Source organism: Vanellus vanellus, assembly GCF_965231255.1.
Source record: "Vanellus vanellus genome assembly, chromosome: 1".
Lineage (NCBI taxonomy): Eukaryota > Metazoa > Chordata > Aves > Charadriiformes > Charadriidae > Vanellus > Vanellus vanellus.
The window spans coordinates 15,626,305-15,650,294 of record NC_138905.1 but is presented as its reverse complement, the minus strand read 5'-3'; the positions used below and the strand labels follow the sequence as shown (position 1 = coordinate 15,650,294).

The following is a 23,990-nucleotide window of genomic DNA, read 5'->3' as shown; positions in this document are numbered from 1 at the left end:
ATTTAAAACTGGAGAAAACAGTTCTCTGTTCACTAAATTCTGTAGAATCCATAGGAAGCATCCTATCGAAAAGTATGTAGTTCACATTCAGTCAAAACAGTCATTCTCCACATCATACCCACTGTGACATGAACTACAGTAATTCTTTTTTTTTTTTTACAGACAATGAATTCAAAGAACTTATAATATTTGATAAGTTGACTTCTGAAATGGGACAATCTAACATAAAGCCACAAACGACTGACCACAAGTCTTCCAGACACAGTGGACTCCAGACCGAAGTTATTGCTTCCAAAACCAGATAATCCAGTGAAACTAAATTGATTGTTTGATGGATCAACATCAATATCTTTACAGTAATTTCTAAGATCAAGAAGAAATGTCCCAGCAGTTGTATTTTCATTTGCCTCATTCCTGTTTAAAACAAACAAGTATCCCATCAGAGCAACTTACGTTTCTCTTCTTGAACTCTTCATATATTACATGCCAAAACATTGACTTCCCTTTATTTTCTAAGTGAAATCCTGCATCTAAGTAGGCAACAGTCGATGAAGCAACCCAGAATGTGATCCATACACTGTGGTGGACAACAGCCCTGTACAGTGGGCAGGTAATGAACATTTAGCCAGATCCAAACCATAAACCTGTAACTCAGCTAAATTTCAGAAGGTGCCACAAGATCTTAATGTTCAAGATTAGTTCAATTAATAATTAGTATTTTAAAACATCTTTACAACACTCATTTCTTCAGTGCGTTAGAATGTTCTCCTGATGAGAAGCTCGTTCTTTTCTCCTTAACTAATAGCTGGACCATTCTGCTGTTTTGTGAAACTGGGATTTCTGACCCCACTGCTGACAGTGAGGGTCCCTGTGATGCATGTGATGAAACTGGGGGCGGAGAGTGTCAATTTATTTTTTTTTTAATCAAGAGAACTAAATACAAAAAAATGAAGAACCAACTGAAATATCATTAATCCCTTGTTCCCCTGTGCAATTCCTATAAAACCAGTTCTTTATTTGATCGCATTTTTCCTGGAAGATTTTTGTCTCCTTTAGACCAAAATTTAAGCTCACTAGATAACAAGACACTGTTGTGTTATTGTCATGGATGTTGTAACTAAGCAGCGCTCCGAAGAATTGGATTCGCTTCCTGCCAGTACATAAAAGCATGTGCTTTAAATGCAAGACATTTCTATTACACAGTAAGCAAGCAATTTAAACAGATACCCACTAACTGAGAATTCCTTATTGGATAGATTCTTGGCCTGAGATGCTGGATTTTTATCTCCGGGACCATCAAACTACCATAAGTGCACCTGAAGAACTGCACTATGCATTGTGGTGTACCCTGAAAGATCAGAGCCCAGACACATCAACCACTTCAGATGGACAATTTTAACTTCAGTCTTTCTATGACACACCTAACCTATAAAATTGAGTTAATTTTATGTTCTCATCTGCAAATATAAACTACCTGATCATCACAAAGGTCTCAGAGCTTTCATAGCCATAGCAAAGTCCACGACTAAGTTACTATGCTCAGAGAACACCTATAACAAGAGGTGGTCTGGGTTCTGAAGACCTTTACAGATTGCATTAGACAAAAAACATGCAGGTCACCAGGGAGAGATTTAGAAGAGAAGATCAGGAAGTTTAAATAAAACTCCAGAACTAACTGGCAAGCTTTCCCTGGTGAATGATTCCTCACAGTTTAGCATAAAGTAAGAAAGGAGGAGCCTGGGTCTGTATGGGTCAGAAAAGCAACTCTATAACACATGGCAATTCTATGGTAACTCTATAAACACAGGGTTTAGGTATCTGAAAGAAAGATAAATAAAGTATCTGACTATACACAGGTATTTTTAGTCCAAATTTCCAGTTTGAACATATCAGGAAATTGAGTTTTGTGCCCTAAGACACTTACAGTGTACACTAACCTTTAAAGGCTTAAAGATAAATGTCCATTTGAACCTCTAGCTGTAGGTCTGGGGAGCCTAACTGATGTGCCTTAGACTGCACACTGGTCTGGGGCAATAAGACAGCACTAAAGCAATGAAGAGCCTCAATACCTGAAGGTAGAAGGATTGCATTCTGGAGGGTTGTCATTGATATCATCAATAATGATTGTGATCTCCATTTCGCTGGTGTGACCGCCACTGGGACTGTCCTCCACCCGGAGTATCACTGAAATGTTAGGAAGGAGCCGCAGTGGATGGGCATCTCGGTCGATTCTCCCAGCCACCTGCAGCACTCCAGTCGCTGGGCAGAAAGCAGCCAGAAGTTAGATGCTCACCGTGGAGGGAAGTAACAAACACTTGTTGCGTACATGCAAGAGGACAGGGTAGCTCAGCAGACAGGTAGCAAAATAAAAAGTATTATGTTCCGTGCAAATCATGGCTGGTTTAGTTTTTTTTTTTAAATGGTACAAAATGGCTCTGAAAGTTCTGTGTAAGACTTTAATGGATAGATACCCATTGCTCAAAAATACACCACAGGTGGCCTCAGCAGAGGGCTTGGAAAGCAGTTAGATTTCCCTTACGCTCTCAAAAAGATAGTACAAACCAGAGTCGAGTGCACTTACAGAGCATTGAGGACAATAAGCTGCTAATGCCTGTGCTGTCCTTGCTCTCTAGCTCGTAAGACCGCTTCACTTTCTACTGTTATTGTTCAAGCATCCTTCAGCACCTCTAAATCTACGCGCGCATCAACAGAGCTACTCTTAGCTGTGACAGATCGCGCCAAGTGCTCTGGTCAGCCGCTTAATTTTTTTTTCACTTCTGTTAGCCTCTGTTCAAAAAAGAAGGTTTTTATGGCACAGCACAATAAAATTCCCAGAGCACAAAGAAGGTAAAAGGAACTGTCTATATATCCTCTGCCTTTTGGAGTGTAATTGAGGGGGAGGGTGGCAATATCTGGCCAAAGGGCATAGGGTAGGGAATCCAAAGCAGTTAAGGATCCTCCCGATCCCCCACAGTACTGTGTTGTGTGGCACGTCTTACAGCTGAGATAAGCAGTTCTAAAGCCTAGAGGAGCAAAGCAGTCACTGAATACCAGCCCTGGAGCAAAAACCTCAGGGCACTGGTGTATGAACCCCAGAGACCATGAGGAGATAGGACCAGCATGAGAGAGAGGACTCTTTTGGATGGCCTTGCCTGAGGAGAGCCATGAATCGAGCAATGAATCTGAGGTACAGATTTGCTGTGTACCTCAATGCCACAGCAGATTTCAGGTGGGAGAGAAGACATTATGGTCTAACTAGGTGCAGCTGTTTCAAGAGCCCCAGAGGGGTCACTGGAAGTCCTCAGAGATTAAAAAGGCAGCAGCTAATCTTACTTCCACACAAGGGATCATCACCCTCCAGCTGTAAGTCAATATTTGTCAAGAAGTCACCTTTGGTCTACTTTCTTCAAGATATCTTACTGAATCTTGGTCAGCTGACCAAAGAATTTGACCCTAATAACGTACTGAGCATTTCTTATTTCTAGGGGTAGCCACAGAATAAAGTAAGTAAATTTAAGACTAAGGCAAAAACATTTTCTCCAAAGTAGCCACTCTCTTTTTTGGGGTGTCAGAAGGCACATTTTTGTTTGTCTTACATGGATTTATGGAGAAATATCTGTCAGAAGACTGGATGCTGTAGAAAAGTCTGCTAGGAGAGTCTTCATCATCAGGATCTTTAGCTGTTATATTGGCAACAACGGTGCCTGGGCTTTGCTCCTCTAGAATCCTGTAGATTCTTTGTTCTCTACAAGATAAAACAAAATTCAGCAAAGCATGTTTGCAAGGGAAGCTGATTACAGACTTAGCTGAGCAGCCAACAGTAGCAGCAGAGCCATGGCCACGCTGGGCTCAGAGATGGCTGTTTGCATGTCAGGGTAGATATCCCAGTCACTGATTCTGTCAGTTGGATGTGTAGCAATAGCTGAGCTGGTATGTGGTCATAAAGCATGACCTAGCCACAAAAATAAGTGTCCTTCCCCTGCAATTTTTTCTTAGCAAAAACAATTTGACTTTCACAGAATCATGGAAGCTGAAGATGGAAGGGACTGTTAAGTCATGCAGTCCATCCCTCTGCAGAGCCACCAGCTTGTAAAGCCACTTGCTTTAATTCCTTTATTTTGCAAGAGAAAAACAAAAATAGAAGCAGTAATGTAATTAATCATCTTTTGGAATTAATGCTGGAGGCTTTTGGGGCACAACAGTATTACTAAAAAGCTGAGTTGCCCCTGCAGTAGCTGGAGGTAAGGAGGAGCACTCCTGTGGGTCCCCACCACATGAACATGCTCCCAGCAACATCTGTCTGTCTGATTTATTTTACATAGAGAAAATGGTTCTTTACTGCTGCTGTTTGGTATGCCGGTGCTTCCAAATTTCCCATTAATTGAGTTTTATAGCTCAGATACAGTCTGGATGGCAATTGTGGAGGATTGCTTTTAACAGTTGCAGTTGGATGTTCACATGGGTACTCAGGTATGCAATTATGGTGCTTGAACCACATGCAAAAGCAGGCATGGGCAAGCACACAAAAATTGTGCAAGGAATTTGTGGAGGCTGATTTATACTACTGAAACACACACAAACATCTCCTGCTTCTACATATCAAAGGGAGTTGAAGGTGCTCAAAAGTTCAGAAAAGCATTGGGAGGATGTTTCAATACTGAATCATTTTTGCACATTTTAAATTTCCTATGCCACTGCTTAGCTAATTGACTAGTCCATGGTTCCCAGTATAGGAAAGCACGAGCCCTTCGCTGTCCTCTGAAAAACAGCACCATGGAGCACTTAGCAATTGGAGCAGAGAATTGCAGAGACAGAACAGAAGATCCCGTATGTCCAGGTCTCCACTTGCAATTTTAAGAACGGTTAAGAAGACACAGTATCTACAACAGTTTTGTCACCTCATATGGAAAGAGGAAAGCATATGGGAGAGAAATCACATACTTGTGATTTGCACATGTTTTACTGTTTTCCCAGTAAAAATATCTAACTTATAGGCAGAAATAAAGGAGGAGTTTGTGAAGGCTGCGGAGTCAGTGTATTTATTAATTTTCTATCTCACTCTTGGCATTGGATCTGTTCCTTCCTTGTTCTCCTGTTGCTTCCAGAGTCACTCAGGAACAAAACAAATAGCAACAGAGTTCCTTCACTGCTACCAAAAATGCCACCCCAAAATGCCTCTCTGATCACTGGGGAATATGGGAGGGACAGCTCTAACTGGTTTTGGCTCAAAGTAGGTAACTCCCTATGCCCACAGGGACCACAACTCCGACCTCTCTGTGGACAGCAAACTCACCACAGCTCCACCTTCACAGCCCTACCAGCCTCCTGCACCCTGCATGAGCCATTGTCCTGTCCCCACCAGATCTCTCAGAAAGAAGCAGGACACTATTGAGCACTTCCTCATAGCACTGAGTACAGCTGGGGAGGAGTTAGGGACCACTTTCTCCACAGCTACGTCTGGACTGCGTCCTGTTGTCCATCTGTCTGCCACCTGCCAGTGGCTTTTTACAGGATGGTTCAAGCAGACCTTTTAGACACCGCAATGTAATCGCAAAGGAAGCATGTTTGTTTTCTTGTCTTCTCCTTTACTTTCCTGACTCCACAAGTTTTCCATTGATTTTAACAGCCAGAATTTCAAAAAGCTGAATGCCAATGTAGTGTTGTGAACACCAAAACCAGATGTGCTTGCATATAATATGGGAACAATTAAAAAGATCCTTTGAAACTCTGTTCTTGACAGCGTTGATTGGGAGAAAATAAAGAAGATTTGCTAACTCATCAAGTTTCCCCAGCTCCCATGCCAGCACTAATTATCATAGTGTCAGAAAGTACATAGCCCCAGCATGCAACTCACACTTTAGCAGGGGAGAGGCCATACATGTGCATACTGACGACAGATCATGAAGAATAATTTAATCTGAAGTTCATTACAAACTGAGCTGCTCTTTTTGGTCTGTAGCGTCAATCTAAAAGGGAGAAGATTCAAACAAATACCAGGCCTTATTTGTGCCACATGAGAACTGAATCTTAGACCTTAGGTATTATGGATGCTCAAGTCACTGCAGCTTTCACTGATTTGAACAAATAGATAAATAATTAAAAGAATTCCTTTAGCATTTCAGACATAAGGATAAATAAACAGAAATGGCAACATCTGGAGGAAATGATCAGTCTAGAACACAATGTGCAAATGTTGGCACTGTGAAGAGGATTCCTCCAGCTTGTAGCAGTACAGTAAAGTGGAGAGCTGTTAACTTTACTGATTACTGAAGACATAAGGTTCAAGTATTAAATAAGTAGCAACAAAAAATCCATGCCTGTTTCTAACATTTCACTATTCTGTTTCTTCAGATTCTCCACCCCTTTACCCAGCGAGGTCCAGATCCTTGGCCTCAGCCCAGGAGCCATGCATTGCTCTGGCTCCATGAAGCACCCAGAGGATTGCTCCAAACAAGTGGCTGGAAAAATGGCATGGCCCAGGTGCTACAGTGTCTTCTCCTTTGCATAGACGACACGAGACCAGCCACTGTAAATATTCTCAGCAGGGACCTTGTGGAGCCTCAGGATCAGGACACATAAAGAGAGTGACTTGAATCCAATCAGTGTCTCAGGCAAGTGACAAAGATAAATCAACAACAGAATCAGATCGACTGTAATAATTGTCAAGCTCGTGCTTCAGAAATGATTGTCCATCATGCTTTCCACCGCAAAACAGCCTGCTAGTGGCACATGTATATTCTTTCCCATCTTTCCAAATTTTCAACAATATTCCTGATTCCAGCTAAAACTCCATTAGTCATCAAAAGCTATTTCTGACTTGTGTGTTATGACACAACTTCCTGCTTATGACACAGTAAGAGATGGCAATGTTTCAAAGATCACCAGGATCGTTTACAAGTGTAAGTGTCTGGGAAGAGGAAGACAGATCAAAAGTGAGACCTTTTTATGTCTAGACATTTCTGCATGAATAAACATCATTATGGTGAAATGCACATCTGCATGAAGGGTAAAGTCTATACGATTGTGTTCACACAGGGTAAAATTCATCTCCCTGTCTGAACTTGTCCAAAGGTCTTTGCATAGCTTTAACCTCTCTAAATACTAACAAGTACAACAAGCTTGTTTGGCTGCTCTTAGCATGAAGGCATAGCCTGGAAAACTTAAAACTATTAAGAATATAAATAAGAATAAAAGAATGAAATAAGGGAAAAGCTTTCCAGTAAAAGAACAGGAATCATAACAAAATGAAAATATTGTTTTCAGTAGTATTTTGTTGTTATATTTACTTGCCCTTATGTTACACCCTCCCATTGGTGTCAAAGCAGTAAAGCTGGGAAAACATGTACATTTTGAGTACAATGGAAGTTATTCACTCACGTGGTAAAGTAAGGTCTTTCATCATTGATGTTAATTATATTTATATTCACTGTTTTAGTTGAGCTGAGTCCGTCTGGATCTGTCACTGTTATATTTAAAAAGTACCTGTTAAATAAGAAAACAAAACAAGAATCGTTCTGTGGCTATGCAGGAAAACGTTTCTCTACCTACTGTAAGCTAGCAGAACATGTGAATAAAAGACATTCTCACCAATGTGGATCTTTCTCATAATCAAATACTTTTGTGGAAAAAATGGCTCCGCTTTCTGAGACTGAGAATGGCACTGGTTCAGGGAGCAGTGAATACTGAAATGAAGAGAGCGAGGAATTAGTCTTTGTGGCCTTAAACATCCCTCCATTCATTCCTTGCCTTGTAGAACGGGCTAAGTTATAGTACAGCATTTGCCTCAAACTTTGCATAATGAAACATGTGGATATAGAGATGCCAGCACAAGCCCTGATCATCTGAGCTGAAGCAGCTCAAACTTGGTCGTTCGTGCCTCGCTTACCAGCCAGTAGAGAGTCACAGACACTGAACTACATTAAAGCCCGCACTACTCTTTTATCTCTGTGAACTCCAGGTCTCCAATGAGAATTTAACGTAGCAGCCAGCCAGCAGAGCCACAGCACAGCAGGCCAAAATCGGCTTTGTGGTGGCAGCAGAGTACATGCACAAAGGAGAAGAGAAAGAAGGGGTGAGGCTGGATTTGGGGGCATAAGAACTGTGGAGGAAGCAATGAAGTTTTAGGGTCCAGATAATGGGAGAGGGCAAGGAGGGGACAGTGGACTTTCCCAGAGTACATGAGGGTGTGAAGCTGAAGGGTGTTCACAACAGCCCGGTGTTAGCGTGGCTGCTCAGCAGTGGCATGTAGCAGCGGCCACTTTGTGCATCGCACAACACAAATGGGTACCACACTGGTGCACGGGCGCAAGAGAGCAATGAGAACCTCCACACTCTACACAGCAGGGAGAAAGGCAGCACCCTGATCCCCACGGGCACCACACAGGCACCATGTCCTCCCTGCTATCGTCCACATGCCTCTGCCAGGCCATCACCAATAAGCCCTCGAGGACATTTCCTTTGTTTGTGCAGGTGCTAATAATACTCATAGTATTAAGTCTGAAGTATGCAACATCAGAGGGTCGAGCACTGTACAAGTAATTTGCAAAACCCACTGAGCAGATCTGTCCAGGGGATGCAACTGCTCTAGTGTTACCTTTTGGAAAAAAAAAAAACAAAACAAAACACAAACAGAAAGCTGAGTAAAACAATTTGCCTCCTGCAGTGATAGATTTAATTGAAATTGCTTAAAAAAACAGCTAGGTGATCACAATTCTTTTGCCTTTTTTTTTTTTTTTTGCTAGTTGACCTTTCTAAATTCCCTCTCTGGATTATTATTTTGCCCGTTGCCAAGCATTTCTGTATTTGCAGCTTCTTATTATGCCTAAGCTTCGTCAGGGGTTGGAAGGTGTGTGGAACTCTCTGCCATTGCTTTCAGAAACAAAGCAAAGCTAAACCCCCAGGCCTCTGCTTCCCTCCTCACCAGCTCAGGTTTGGTGGTTTGACTGGGCAAAGCCTGAGGACAGACTTCAAGCTAATCGCTGTCTTGAATAATGCTACACATTGAAGTAGCATCTTCAGGTTCAGTTCTTGAACATGTTGTCTTTTGTAAAGCCAAAGCCAACAAAGCAAAGCTACAACACAATTCTTAGGTAAGTGCAGTTACTTTTCCTCTGTCTGCAAACAAACCTATCACTTTCCAGAAATTTTTGTTGATAGCAAGAGTATTTTCAGATCAGCTAACACATTTTCTTAACTGAGGGTCACAGTTTGCCCTGGGATCATCAAAAAGCTGAGATTCAGTTGCCTTGTAAGCGATTTCCATACTGTCTCATTTAAAAGAATTTACACTGCGATACAGAAGGTTAAAAATTTAATTTACTTTTAGTTACTCTCATCTGCAAGAAATGTTTTGTAAGCCTTTTTTTTTAAAGGGACAAAATTTCTACTGTATCTCTGATTAACTGTATCAAATTCTGCTTTCAATGTCCCTTAATCTTGGAGGGCTGAGAACTCAAAATACAATTTTAGTCCAAACACTGAGGCTGGGTTTTCTTAGTTTATTATTGAAAATGCTTCTTTTTTTCCTGACAAAACCTTTTCCTGTGTTCCTGACAAGAAAGGAATTTGTTGAAAGATGCTGGCAATTAGCATCTCAGATACAGTGGATTATATCATCTCTGTATTTTTTTTCTTTAATACAACTTACTTTGAGTTCAGCACTTTCAGGATCAGCTGCATCAACTTGGTAAATGCGTTCCGGACGTGTTCCTTCCAAGACATAGATCATTACGGCTGCATGGATATAAGTGTACTCAGTGTTAATTGGGGTAGAATAAAGGACACGAAAGCAAACATACTGATACACTGAAGCTGTCCAGATGTATTACCGCCTGCTGCGTCTTCTCACATCACAAATGTAATTCCAAAATCATCCCAGGAAAGAGCTCAAATACACAAAAAATAAAAAGAAACCAATTGCATTATCTGTAAACAGGCAAACATCACTGTGAGTTGCAATATGAATTGTGCCTTCAGGAGAAAGACTGATCTTTACATATGGCCTATCTTGAGCTGCTCACAGGGTATGGAGTAAAATAATGCATTTGGGCTACACCCCTGTCTTTCCTTACTATGCAGATGGGGAGAACGTAGCCCTGTTCTAGGTCCTCATGGCCATCCCCTCCCTCTCCACCCCCTGTTCCCTGCCAGGAGAGGTCAGAGCCTTTCCTCTAATTTCTGCTTTTCCTTTACACCTGCCAGGTAAATAAATAGTGGATGGTCTGCGCTGACTTGAATTTTTGCTTTATTAAGGGTGCTGATTCAGGGCAAGGTGTACTGATTTCCATGTCAGGAATTCTCACGGTTGGGCCATCCCGTGCTGGGCCACCGGCAAGGGGCTGAGCTCTCCTTGGGTATAGTGATTAACAGAACAACAGATCTTTAGATCACATCATTTGCTTTATGCCCTTTTGTGTCTGCTGGACCTGCTGTTTCTGGACTATTAATTTCCACTGTGACCCCTGCTGACTGCTGTTTCTCATCAGAGCAGTGGGAATCCCAAAGCAGAGTAATGAGTTGTTCCCAGAGGACAACAATATGAATATAAAGTTTAATGAGAGGGAGATGCTTTTTCATAACCAGCGAATGCGCAATTAGTGTCTAATTGTAGCTGGTACTGTTAACTAAAGCCACACAGTTAGACAGATCAGACATCTGTGCTCACCAATTTATGGCAGCTCTAGCTGAGAGTTAAGCTGATGCACTTATTTGTAACAAGCTCCCACATAGAGTGTATTTCACGCTGTGCCAATCCCCTGAAGTGTCACATTTAATTATTATTAGATTCCAGCAGCACCCATGATATGCAAGACACCAGCTATACTGAGAAGATGACACCGCCTCTTCCCTAGGGGAAGCTAATTTGCTTTACAAACTAAGTATTGTATGGAAGCAGGAAAGTCAGTGTGCTTCAGAGGCATTAGTGAAACGGGCTGAATTTGAGCGGGTCTGGGCTGGACCCATCCCAGCAGACAAGCTCTGCTCTCCGCAGCAGGCAGAAGTCGATGCTGCAGCCATGCTGCACCGCTGCCCACTCCACAGGCTGTGAGTCGCAGCCTACGTAGAACCGCTACCAGTCCAGATCTGGGAGAGGGGGGATCAGCAGCCAGCTCTGAATACCTACCACAAACAGATCACAGTTTGGTATTTTCAGACAGAAAAAAAAAAAAAAGAATATTGAATTATTTAATGCTCTTCCGTACAGTGCTGTAAGAATATCAACACTTCAAACAGGCTCTCAGTACCTCATGAAATAATAAGATCATATCTTTACTCACTGCCTGAACTGTTCTGTCTGTATGTGAACACACAATAAATACGTCGCTATACTCTATCGCTTCATGGTACAATTTTTCCAGGTTCCTCTCATTAGTAAATAAACAAGGTAAGATTGCCCAGAGAGTAAAAGACAATTATTTTCTGTCCTTTTTATTGATGGTGTTGTGTCGTGGTTTAGGCCAAATCCACTACTGGGGACCTAAGGGACCCCAGACGGGACCGACAGATGCTTCCCTCTACCCCTCTTCAAAGAGAGAGGCAGAGGAGGAAAAAGAGACTTATGAGTTTAGAAGGAACTAAACTACTTTAATAAAATATTAATAATAAAATAAAAAGAAATAATGAAAAATATACAAAACCGTATCAAGCTCCCGAGATGACAATCACGTCACCGACACTGGGGCAGTCCCAGGCTGGACTCAGTGATGGACGGGAACTGGATTCCGGATCTGGATTCAGGATTGGGATCACAGGCAGACAAACAGAGTCCTCCTCAGACGTCGGCCATTGAAGGAAGAGCCCATGACCCTTTGATCCCTCAGCTTTTATACTGAGCATGAGGCAGATGGGATGGAATACCCTGTTGGTCAGTTTTGGGTCACCTGTCTTGTCCGCTCCTCCCTGCAGGTGGGACCCCACTATGCTTTTCCGCATATGCTTTGCCCTCCAACGTGGCAAATAACAAAGTTGGTTGGCCTTGGGGGTTATGGCAATAAGTATAAGCAAGAGCCTCTCTGCATACCATGCCTGGGCATCAGCTATAAACACTCGTGTTAGGTACTGCATGGCATGAAAAGCCTGCACTGACAACAGCCAGGGTCCAGACGCTCCAGCCTCATTCCTAAGGCTACTGCATACTCCTCCCTGTTGTACCTTTGCCCACTTGTCTGAAAGTAAACCTGTTTAACAGCATCTCCCTGCACAGGAAACAGAACTCTTTGCCTCTTCCCATTTGCACCACCATAGATCACAATCTCTGAGATCTTACTCTTCAAACTGATTTTCTACTTAATTTCTCACGTGTAGGTGCAAATGCAATATACAGGTGTAAAACACTGGCAGAGCAATGTTTTTATCATTTTCTCTCAGAAATTGTTGCACATGCACAATATACACTTATTTAAATTTATCTTCCTTCTCCAAATCAGTCCAGGTTTCAACAAATTACTGAAACATGTATTCATACTCAATGGTTATATCCCCACCAAACTTCAAGTTTCTAATACATACCTCTAGGTAGGTATTCATCTCATCAAAAAAAGAACATACATATTTATTGGTATAAAAAACTTTTTCATTTTCTTTTAATTCTTCACGTGCTTCAAAATGGTTAAATCATTTTTGGTCAAAGCTTCAAGAAAACTAAAAGGGCATTTGCAGAGATGAAGCATACCAAATATTACTGTAAAATAAAGCTCTGGTAAAGACAGTGTCCTGTTCCTCCCTTGTTTTCCTAAAGGAAAATGCTTAAATTGCTTTAGCTACAGGCACCGTACACAGCTACAGTGTTTTTATAATCTGATGTCATCTTTTTGAGTATTGCCCTTTTCAAATACCACCATTATCTTACTTTGAATTGCCATATTTCCTCGAAATACAGGACGTTCATTTTTATCTGTTACTCGGATAGTCAGTATGTTAAGGTCAGTTCTCCCAGTTGTATCTTGAACAAAAATCTGTAAATCAAAGCTCTTTGGCATAGTTTCATAATCTAGGACAGGGTTTCCAGTGGTAACAACCTGAAAAGACAAAAATATTGTTAGCACATAATGCAAGAGATATAAGTTATAGTCTATGCGAGTGAATACAAGTAAAGGGACCCTTTCCATCAGTAAGCAGTGAGTATTTTAGATCATCTGCTTGCTGGTACATTTCTTGTAAGTGGCAGAAATGTGAGAAAAACAGAGTGGAAAGACCAAAATGTTGTGGCTTCATGGAGCAACTCACAGACCTCTTGTGTGTGGGACAGTCTGAGGAGGAGAAAGCCTGGAAGGAGCTCACAGGCAATGCTTTGCCTTCAAGGCCAGGACTACGTCCTGCAGGTACTTGTTTGTGCCAAGTCCTCACCTTTCCTGACCAAGATCCAGGAGCAGTTGAGGTGGGATGAGACTGAAAATTGGGAGCCCTGCAGGACACAAGGGCAGCTTCACAGTTTCTGTGAGTCAGGAGCACGAGGGGGAAGACCTTTTACTTGGAATAAGGAGGGGGGTAAGGTGGGGTGTAGGCAGGAGACTAAATAGTCTAGCAGGTACCAGCCCCTTCCTTGTATAAGTTGTGTCTGCAAAAAGACTTGAAGGAAACCAAAGAAAGGGGGGAAGCTCTACGAGCACACTGTACATGAGAGGGACCACAGCTGTTTGGTGAAAATGTTGAACTAATTAAGAAATATCATAGGCCTTGAATTTTGGAAGATTGGTAAGGCAAACATTCACTTTGGGCTGTTTTTTTTTTAGACTTCCAGCTCTGCACATCACCTCTTAACATAGAAGATGTACAAGCACCAGATTGACATTCCATAAAAAAACATTAAATACATTCATTTTGAATTTAGGATGAGTCCAGAGCAACAGCAGGATGCTGAAAGTTGTATGCCATGATATTCACTGATGAAATTAATAAAGAAACAAGAACTTTCCTTGAAGACAAGAAAGGAAAAGGTGGCTGTTAAATTTGCTGTGTAGCTAAAAGCTCTGAAGCTTGAATATCAGTAGCAGGGGTGCTATGGAATTGGAGAAGGACAAGAATTGGGGCTCACAAGTGTGTGTGACAAGGAGCATGTCAGTGTAGTTATATTACTGCAGAGTGAAGGAGCCTGGAGAGGATGCAGAAGGAGAACACACCCTTAATTTTAGATGAGATGCCATGGCCAGAAGACAAATGCAAAAGTGATATCAGCACAATTAGAAGAGAGAAGTCAAAATAGAACCAATTAACAAAGACACTTGGAGGAGAGTGAACAGGGGCACAAACTTTTTATGCCTTTTGGTGTGTGAAAAAGCTGCTCTCTGGAATCTTGTGGATCTCTTTGTTACAATACTGCTGGAGAAAACAACTCTGTCCTGGATGGTCTCCTCCTCTCCTATACTGTGCAAATGGAAGTTTCCCATAAAAGTGATGCTAACTTAGAAAAAACATCCTACAAAAACTTGTAACACCAATGGGAGGGTTGCTCTCCAAAATTAATGTTTGCTGGAGATCTAAATACAGTAAAGAGATGCAATGAATTCAGAATGAGAAACTGTCCAATTCTAAGCAGAAATTATGTGCTCTGGGGATTACACCTCCAGTTCACAGTCAAATATTTTCATTGGTGTTGTAACTGCAGACTGCCTAAATACACATCTTCCACCCTCCTTTATAGAGAACTTGCCACTGAAGATGTGAATCTATGTGGTCTCTTTCTAGGTTGCTTTTGAGGACAGCTTGCCACTGGTGTAGGCTGTGAGCCACAGTTCACCTCTCCTCCAGGCCGGAGCAATGCTTACTGATAAAAGCAGCACTGCACACACTTGAAGCACCTGCAGACTTTGTGAAAGGGGATCTACAGTCACCCCATAACTGTCTACCCATCATTCCACCTGAGAATCCCACTGCTCCCTGCTCCACCCCCAGGATGCAGAGGGAGCATCACTAACAGCCTCAAGGCAGCTTTGGGCAGCAGTATGTATTCATGAGTTCAGCACATCATGGGACTCTTCAAACAATAGTAAAGTGAGGAGGTATGGGCAGGGCTCATAGCTCAGTAACTGTGACTTTCTCAGAAATCCCAAGACATATCAAGAAATGTGATATTGCCTAGGCTTGCTGCAACAGGAATAAATGTGCTTCAGAAATACAGAAAAGCCTGTGCTAACAGGTACTTAGCTGATCTGCAAACCCCATAATTCGTACATGAAATACTGCCTTTTTCTATATCTTATCAAAGATTTAATGGCAGTAGGTAGAGCTGAGGTATCTCATCTTGGATCACGTTACTTTTGCAAAGTACTGTATAAATCTGCTACAAAATAGCATAAATAATTAAAAGTACTAATGCTTATCAAATAAATTAACTATGAGTATTTATCTTTGCCTTATGGGTTGTATATGTTCACTCAGCTGCTAGTTTCCAGAATTCATATGTAGCTTTCTTTATGACTTTCTCATGACTGATATTCACTGGCCCAACCTCTTTTCTCTAATCCCTGGAGTGAGTTAGGAAACCCTGAAAATGGCCACAGTTTAAGCAAGACATACTAAGTCCTCACAGCCCATTCCGGTAATGGGGCTGTGGCATGAAATGGATATAAACTGACACTTTGGAAGAAGCAGCCTCCAGCCTATATCTTTCTTGGCCATTCATTTTTATCCTTGTGTCACTCTCTGCACTGTGCTAGAACAAGAATTTCTCCGTCATCCCTGCCATGAAAAAAAATCCCTCCAGATTAATTTCTCAGTCCCACTCAACAAGCAGCAACATAAAATGCTTGTGCTGCACAGTATAGAGATGGCATGGGACAGGACCAAGCAGGTATAAAAAAGGGCTATGTTTTGCAGCAGAAGGGATAGCTTTAATTCAGAAGGCCAAAATACAGCCTAGGAAGGGAGTCCCACATTATGAATTCTCTGTCAGGAAAGCCAGCTTAAGGGACGTATCCATTTCCATCTGCCTGTCACATCTCCTCAGCTGAGCCAGTTTCTGCAACCACATCCCATGCTTCACAGGTGAAAGAAGGCTTTTTTTGAAAGTTTTTTTGACCACTTCAGTGATCTGGCTGGGGAGCAGCTAAAGAAGCAGCAGAGCTGGCACAACTGAGCTCTGTACTCTGCCAGGAAGTGGGAGCATGGGAACACAAGCAGCTCCCCCAGGCAGGTCAGACCAATGAGCCACAACTGCCTGCCCTCACTGTCTTACTTTCCCCAAATTTCCTCCCAGAAAACGCAGCAAAGAGAATGAGAAAAGAGCCCTTTATCAGTTCTGTGAAAATCTAAGCTTCTTTGGAAACACCCAGAAAAATGTATTCAAATTAACTTTTTAAGTCTCTACTCAGTGTCTATCCGTATCTTTTAAAGACACTCTTCAGTGTCACTGTTCAGGTTCAGACATACAAGTGAGTTACAATGGGATGACAAGTTATCATGCGTCTGAACACTCATTGCCAGTGACAGATGTGAGCTAATACTTGCTAATTTATCCAGCAATGAAAATTAGCGTGAAGCAATAGAAATTGCTTTGCATTTGCCATAGGACAAGAGCACGCAATAGATAGAAATAGATCACAGATGTGTGGAAGTGTGATAACTTCTTACCTCAAGATAACTTCCTTGTGTGTCACAGCCTTCGTTCAGAATTAAATATGACTTTGATCTGACTCAGCTTACTTTATCTTGAAAGTGAGTCAAATTCATTTTAGTTCTAGGTGAGAGTGGCCAAACAGAACCCGCATGTTGTTTAACTAAGCCACTTTAAATTCACAGTGACTTCATATAAATTAAGATGAAAAACTACGGACAAATCCTCAAAAGAGAAGCAGGTCCTACATGTCCTTCTTCACCTCTTATTTTCCAAAAATCACATTTTTTTCTATCACAGAATAAATGGAATTATTGTGATAGGTGGCTTTTGCCTAGATGCAATTAAAAATTATAATCCCTATTGCTACTCATTTGTCATATCTATTACAGCATGTCCAAATACTACCACATTTGCAACTCTTTTCTGATTAAAAGATGAGTCACTGTGCGCTGTCAGTGCTCAGTAATCCAGGAAACATCAGCCTACATGGCAGAACATTGCTCAACCTAAATGTAAAACTCACACTGTATTCGAGATCTCCTTTAGATTCAATACCAAAAGCCTCTGTAAGTGGATTTGAATTTACTATGGTAGGAAGTATTGCAACACCTTCAGAAGACAGTGGAGAAACCGTTACATTAAAGGTATAAACTGAAACACCAGCTGCTGCATTCTCTTCAACAGTGCTTGTTGCAGGTAAGCCCTTAAGCAACTGGGTTCTTCTTCCTGCAAGATGAAAATGAATGTAAAATTACTTCTGGGAATCTTAGGCCAGCAGGAGCACACAGCTTGTGCCAAGAGCTGCCATTAATGAGCACAAAATGGCCTGATTCTCTTTTTGCTTATGAACAGTGGCATTGCACAGTAGTAAATCCAGTACTAACGGCAAAAGAATCAATCTTTTCTCTAATTCAGTACTATACTCTTCTCTTCTACAGTGGCTGATGTTAAAGTACTATTGTTACCACATCATTTACCTTCATATATGCTTTTTATATAGAAGCAAAGTAACCAAACACATTATTTCATTTCATCCCTCTGCTAATTGCTGCCTCTGTGCACTAATCACATCAAAAAGCACCTTGAATCACACAGACCCGGATGTTAAAGAAGCATTTTTTTTTTGTGAATTATGCCATCTGCAGTGCCCTTTTCCTCCATTTTCCCCTTTCTTTCTCTTTCTAGCATAGCTATGTGCACATCTGGCTCGTCAGTAGTGGGAGGTAGCAACAACTTTGGGATGTTGTGCTGTTGTATTTTTGGCTTTGAGCATGGAAGAGCAACCTCCATTCCTTGGAGGGGATGTGGGGGCCCAAAAAGCACCCTTGAAGCAGCACAGCATGCTGTGGTATCTAACAGTCTCATGTGAGCTCCTTGCTACTCAATTAGGCCTCTGGACACCCCAACACAAAATCTGTGCTTGCTCTGCTGTTTTGCTTGTGGGTTTTGTTACTTTAACACAGACCTGTTGTGCTTTATCTCATGAAGAGTGTCTAGAAAACATAAATCAGGACATCCCTAAACTGGCAATGTAATTCAACATGAGACTATGGCAGGGCTGAACGTTGGTTGGGGGGTGCTTTGCTGGCTTGTCCAAAACACTCGCCTAGAAATCTGGCTGCATTCAGTAAAATTTCCTACAAACAGTGTGCCAAGGCAGAGGCAGATACTGCTAACTCAAGGGCCTGGCCAGGCTGTTCATACATCAGCAATTACTGTAGCAAAAGCTCCACAAAGTCTTTATCTTTGCTGGGCAGCTGCAAAGTAAAAAGCTGCTACAGAAACTAGTCTGAGGCCATTAGGGCTGCAGCATGTTTCCACTTGGATGCTCAGGCTCAGCCTGGAGCTTGGGAATGTAATGCCAAGGGGAAATCTGCTTGGCAACACTTCTGCCGTGTGGGAGAGACCCATCTCCCTTTGCCCCTTCTCATGTGGCTGGGAAAGGATGGCCCCATCAGCTACCAAAGAGGCACTCTAATTGCCATTCCTCCAATGGCAGCAGGATCTTTAATCTGGAGGGGGAGAGTTCAGCTCCAATGCTTTCCAATAACATTAGAAGAAGCCTTGGTGAGTTTTGCCCAACTATCTAAAACCTTGTCTCCCTGCATCCCTAGCAAAATTTTGGAGCATTTTAGGGACAGACCACATATGGCCTTTGTGTGACAGACATTAGTCCTATTACTGGCCTCTCAAGTAACTGTTCCTCATAGGCTCAGAGAAGACTTAGGATTCCAGTGCCTTTGCTACATGAGAAGGAAAACTAATAGCAGTAGATAAGTTCACAAGACAAAGCATGGAGTCCCGTGGTCCCTCTTCTTCCCACATCCCACCCCAAGAGGCACTTGTCCTTGCAAGGTTTCCTGGAGCACCTCTTAGAGCAGCATCAGACACCTCCAGTTCTTCCTCCTGTAGCCTGCAAAACTCACTGCATTGTGGGGAGGAGAAGGAGGGAGCATAGTGAGTATTCTTCATGGAACCAGCCATACGAGGCTGTGGTGAGAGAGTTTGCCTCTGGGAAGACCTCTTCTGAGCATAGGGCCTTACTGGTAAGACGCAGAGCTGAAGAACTTCCCTGAAGCCTCTCCACAATTGCATAGAGGTTCCCATGATCCCACATTACAGATACAGCAAGTCCACGGATCACTGATTTGGGTGGGATTACTCTGGCATTTATGGAAAAAAAGGCCTTGGAGATGCTCTTCAGGTGGGTGAGGTACAGGGTGGGATGTGGGAGACTGTGATGTGGGAACCATCTGTAAGTTAGTCTAAACAGGTCACACTGACACTCAGCTAAGACTGAGTTCAGCTGAGCCGTTACTGATTTATGTCAGTGGAAGCAGGACCCAGTGAAACACTGAGTTTTTATCAATGTTCTTAAAGACTCTAGAAAATAACATCAACAAAAATTGCCCATGCAAATGAGACTGAGCTGAGAGGGGCCTCCAGGGATACATTTCCATAAGTGGAGCTGAACTTTGAATATAATCTCCTGTGGACAGTACCTGACAAAACCAGTTCTCTCAGCAAGCCACAGTTCATTAATGGAAACCATTCATAAAATCAATGAAATCATTTATAACATTTAGAAATGTAGAAAGAAAAGAGCTGCTCTTTTTATATTATCTCAAAAGATTTCATTGGCTGTTTATTCAGGATTTGTCTCTCTAAATCATAAGTTCTTACTTCTTGCTCTTTATTTTTAACTGAAATTTTCAGTACTGCATCTAAATGGCTTCTTCTTCTTCTTTGAACTGATTTTACAAAAGCCCTCCCTCCATATTCACAAGTCCTTGCTTACCTCCTTATTTTGGAGAACAAAACATGCCTGAAGCAATTTAATACATTATTTATCAGAATTACCAACCCCAAACATTGACAAATGCTGACTCCAAGACAAAGCAACCATGAGACTGTCTTTGAGAAGTATATGCACATCTAAGTCTTATTTGTGTGTGATTTGTTAGTCTTTATGACGTGCTTGAGTCATGCCTTCAAGTTTTTCTCTCTCCATAACCACGCAGGTTAGAAAAACACAATTCTTCAAGGAAAGTTGAGATCCACATGCAGTGTCCTATTCACAGTTTTGGGGACATCAAGGAAAACCACCAAATACCAATAGGTTCCTGAGGACTGGCAGAACTCTTTCAGTTCCTTGAGAGCAAAGGGACCCTACCTGAGCAGCTAGCTTGCTACAAGCAAAAACAAGTGCTCCATGTAGCCCCACAGACTGCAGTTTGAAGATTCACTTTAAGTTGCTAATGTGCACATATTTGTATTGGCAATTCTCCCATGTTTTTACACTGGGCAAAGATACTGATATTATCCTACTAATATTCTCCACAAGTGTTTTTCTGTTTGGTCCTGTTTGGTTGCTTGTTTTATTTCAACAAATAGAAATGTTACCAATATTTGAAAGGAATAGCATAACATAGCATAGAATAGACTATTTCAGTTGGAAGAGAACTACAATTATCATCTAGTCCAACTGCCCAACCAATTCAGGGCTGACCAAAAGTTAAAGCATATTACTAAGTGCATTGTTCAAATGCCTCTTAAACACTGACAGGCTTGGGGCATTGACTACCTCTCTAGGAAGCCTGTTCCAGTGTTTGACCACCCTCTCGGTAAAGAAATGCTTCCTAATGTCCATTCTAAACCTCCCCTGATGCAGTTTTGAGCCATTCCCAAATGTCCTATCACTGGACACCATGGAACATGAGATCAGTACCTCCCTCTGTGCTTCCCCTCCTCAGGAAGCTGTAGAGAGCAAAGATGTCACCACCCATCATCCTCCTTTCTCCAAACTAGCCAAGCTCAAAATCCTCAGCTGCTCCTCACAGGACATCCCTTCCAGCCCTTTCCCCAGCTTTGTTTCCCTCCTCTGGACACATTCAAGGACCTTCACATCCTTCTTAAATTGTGGGGCCCAGAACTGCACACAGTATTCAAGGTGAGGCCACATCAACACTGAATACAGCAGGATAATCACCTCCTTTGACTGGCTGGTTGTGCTGTGTTTGATGCACCTCAGGATGCGGTTTGCCCTCGTGGCTTCCAGGGCACCTTGCTGACTCCTGTTGAGGCTGCTGTCGACCAGCACCCCCAGATCCCTTTCTGCAGGACTGCTCTCCAGCCACTCCTCTCCCTTGTGCCTGCTGTTACTCCATCCTAGGTGCAGAATCTGGCGTTTGGACTTGTTAAATTTTATCCCATTAACCATAGCCCAATGCTCCAATGTATCTACATCCCTCTGGAAGGCACCTTGTCCCTCAAGAGAGTCAACAGCAACTCCCAGTTTCCTATTATCAGCAAACTTGCTTATGGTGCATTCAGCTCCTGCATCCAAATCATTGGTAAATATATTGAACAGAACTGGCCCTGGAATTGAACCCTGAGGGACACCACTGGTGACTGGTCACCAGCCAGATGTAGCCCCATTCACTACAACCCTTTGAGTTCTGCCCTTTAGTCAGTTCTTCACCTGGTACACCGTGAATCTGCTCATCCCACAGCTGGACAACTTGTCCTGAAGGATGCTGTGAGGTATCAAAAGCCTTACTAAAATCCAGAAAAACTACATCCACCACCTTCCCTTCATCCACTAGGCAGAAAGGAGAATACTGGAGTATTAATACGAAATATTGTTTCTTGAAGAACTGACCTCCTTTCCCACTCCAACACTGTTATACTGAGCAGTGGCTATTGCACACTGAAGTGCCTCATCCAGCAAAGTGTCTTAGCAAGGAGTCATATTCTCTTCTTCATTATAGTGCTGTAACCACAGAACTCAATCTATTTCAGTAGGAAAATAATTGTTACTTGATTTTTTCCATCTGTGTCTGATCCCTAAATATGTATTATAAAGCTCCCAAGAGAAAGTATAACAGCCAACAGTGTTCTAATTTTAGCAATGTAATGAAATCATGTTCTTACCAGACACTACTCCCAGAAAAATGAGAAGGAACATGCTCTTCATCGTCTTTACGACCCTATCCTTCGTGTTCCCAGGATGCAAACTGAAAGAAGATCACCATATGTTTACCCTACTTTACATCAGCTCCACCTAAATTCTTCCTCTTTGTCATGTTGTGGAGTGAGAAGCAAAACAAAGGACCCGTGTCTCTAGGGGAGTTTCTAAACACCGTCAGCTTGTTTGCTTGTCAGAGACCTGCTCCTTGCTGACACTCCATCCACAGACCTGGGCCACACTTGAGAAAACAATCATTAATAGTCCTTTCATGCAATCACCTTATTTATTGAAGCATTATGAAAAGAATAATCTAGTATGTTCTAAACCTGGAACTACCATGCTGCTTTCATTGCTCTGGCAAATGGGGTGCTCTCTTCCCACACCAGGATCAATACTCATGCTTTCTTACTTAAAACAAGAACCTGAAGTTTTCTAATTTCTCTGGGTATCAGAGAATTACTCAGACTACACACACTGCACACCTGGAGGTGAGACTGCAGCATACGTACATGATGCAATTAGTTTTGCTGTAGCTGTAGGACAGCATGGACCACTACGTAAAGTGCACTGGCTCCTTTAGATGAAGCATTTAGCCAGCTTGCCTACAATACACCCATGTAAATTTATTTATTTTTTTAATCTAAGGGCAGTCCTAATGGGGTTTTTTGTGGAGCATAGTATAGAGGTGACACTAATACTGGAACTGGAAGCAATATAGTTACATCAGCATCAACTCAGAATAATTTAGGTTGGAAGGGACCTCTGGAGGTCATCTAGTTGAACACCCTGCTCAAAGCAGGCTTAATTAGATCAGGTTGCTCGGGGATTCATCAAGTTGATTCTCAAACACCTCCACACAAACTTAACAGCTCTGCAAAGAGGCAGAATTTAGAGATATAGGTTTAACACAGCTCTGGGGAAACCACACTGATGTGTGAGCTAAGCTAGCATCTCTAGATGGTTCTGCATGACACACTGTGGCAGTCCCAGTGAAAGCTGACAGTAGTTCAGAAAGCTCTGTCCTGTGCTCCTGTGTTTTGTGTAGTACGAGCATGTTAATTGAATATGCTGAACACAAACAGCTAGTTTAATGCTGGGACAGGCATTGCCTTTGCTTGTTGCACGTGCAACTTAAACTACTGTACAGATATGCCCTGGGGGATTCTGCTGATATGACGAAACTGGAAAAGATGCATCCGTAAAACCTACTGATTGGAACTGAGCCATACCTACATATCTGATACTGGTTTGGGGAATCATAACAAACGTTCATTTGATGGTTGATCTGCATCTATTTTGTAGTGTTTCTAGGGCCTTGGGAAGTCCAAATGCAGCCTGGGTTTAAAGTGAATGTGACCACACCATATCATCTGGAAGCACACACTGCATCAATGCGTACTACTGAGGAAGCTAATCTTCCATTGCCCCAGGAAATGTGTGCCTAGATTTTACGTTAGTAAAAAAATATATGGAAAACCTCACCCTCAAATGACCTACTTATGCTGATAAGATATTAATGTAAATGTATTTATATTGGCAAAAGTCTAGCCTGTCCCTTTACCTACCAGATCATTGCCCATCCCTTCACATGCATTTCCTGGGTCCACAAAGGAGCTTTTGATCTGACTGGACATCTCACAAAGATGAAGTCTGTGCACAGAGACATGAACCACGCTTGTACAATAAACTTGTGATCTTTTACTAATTATGAGAACACTGTAAAAATGCTGCTGGCTTTAGTCCCTCCTTTTAGTTGCAGTGTATAATCTATCCCATTATCCTGCTGTTTCTTTTAATCTTGAAAGAACTATAGAAAGATCTGGGCTAAGTTTTCAAGTAGCCAATGTTTCAGATACATGTTTAAATTTGTTTAGTATCTAGTTTGAGTGATAGGACTGTTTCCATCCTATGCTCCGAATAGCCAACCCTTCTCAGAGGTCACAATTTTTGTTCTTTATTTCCTTTCTC

At 42.1% G+C, this 23,990-nt stretch overlaps 1 protein-coding gene across 1 annotated transcript in view; it reads right to left on the bottom strand.

Moving 5' to 3' along the window:
- The window catches only part of CDHR3 (cadherin related family member 3), a gene marked incomplete at both ends in the record, with an annotated part of 43,265 nt that extends 19,670 nt beyond the window's left edge, over positions 1 to 23,595 (bottom strand). The window contains 10 exons of the mRNA XM_082497993.1: positions 246 to 414; positions 2,070 to 2,259; positions 3,597 to 3,745; positions 7,378 to 7,482; positions 7,588 to 7,682; positions 9,647 to 9,732; positions 12,848 to 13,016; positions 17,076 to 17,278; positions 21,986 to 22,068; positions 23,588 to 23,595. Coding sequence (XP_082354119.1) covers positions 246 to 414; positions 2,070 to 2,259; positions 3,597 to 3,745; positions 7,378 to 7,482; positions 7,588 to 7,682; positions 9,647 to 9,732; positions 12,848 to 13,016; positions 17,076 to 17,278; positions 21,986 to 22,068; positions 23,588 to 23,595 — 1,257 coding nt within the window. The remainder of the gene's footprint in view (positions 1 to 245; positions 415 to 2,069; positions 2,260 to 3,596; positions 3,746 to 7,377; positions 7,483 to 7,587; positions 7,683 to 9,646; positions 9,733 to 12,847; positions 13,017 to 17,075; positions 17,279 to 21,985; positions 22,069 to 23,587) is intronic.
- Between the last annotated feature and the right edge of the window lie 395 nt (positions 23,596 to 23,990).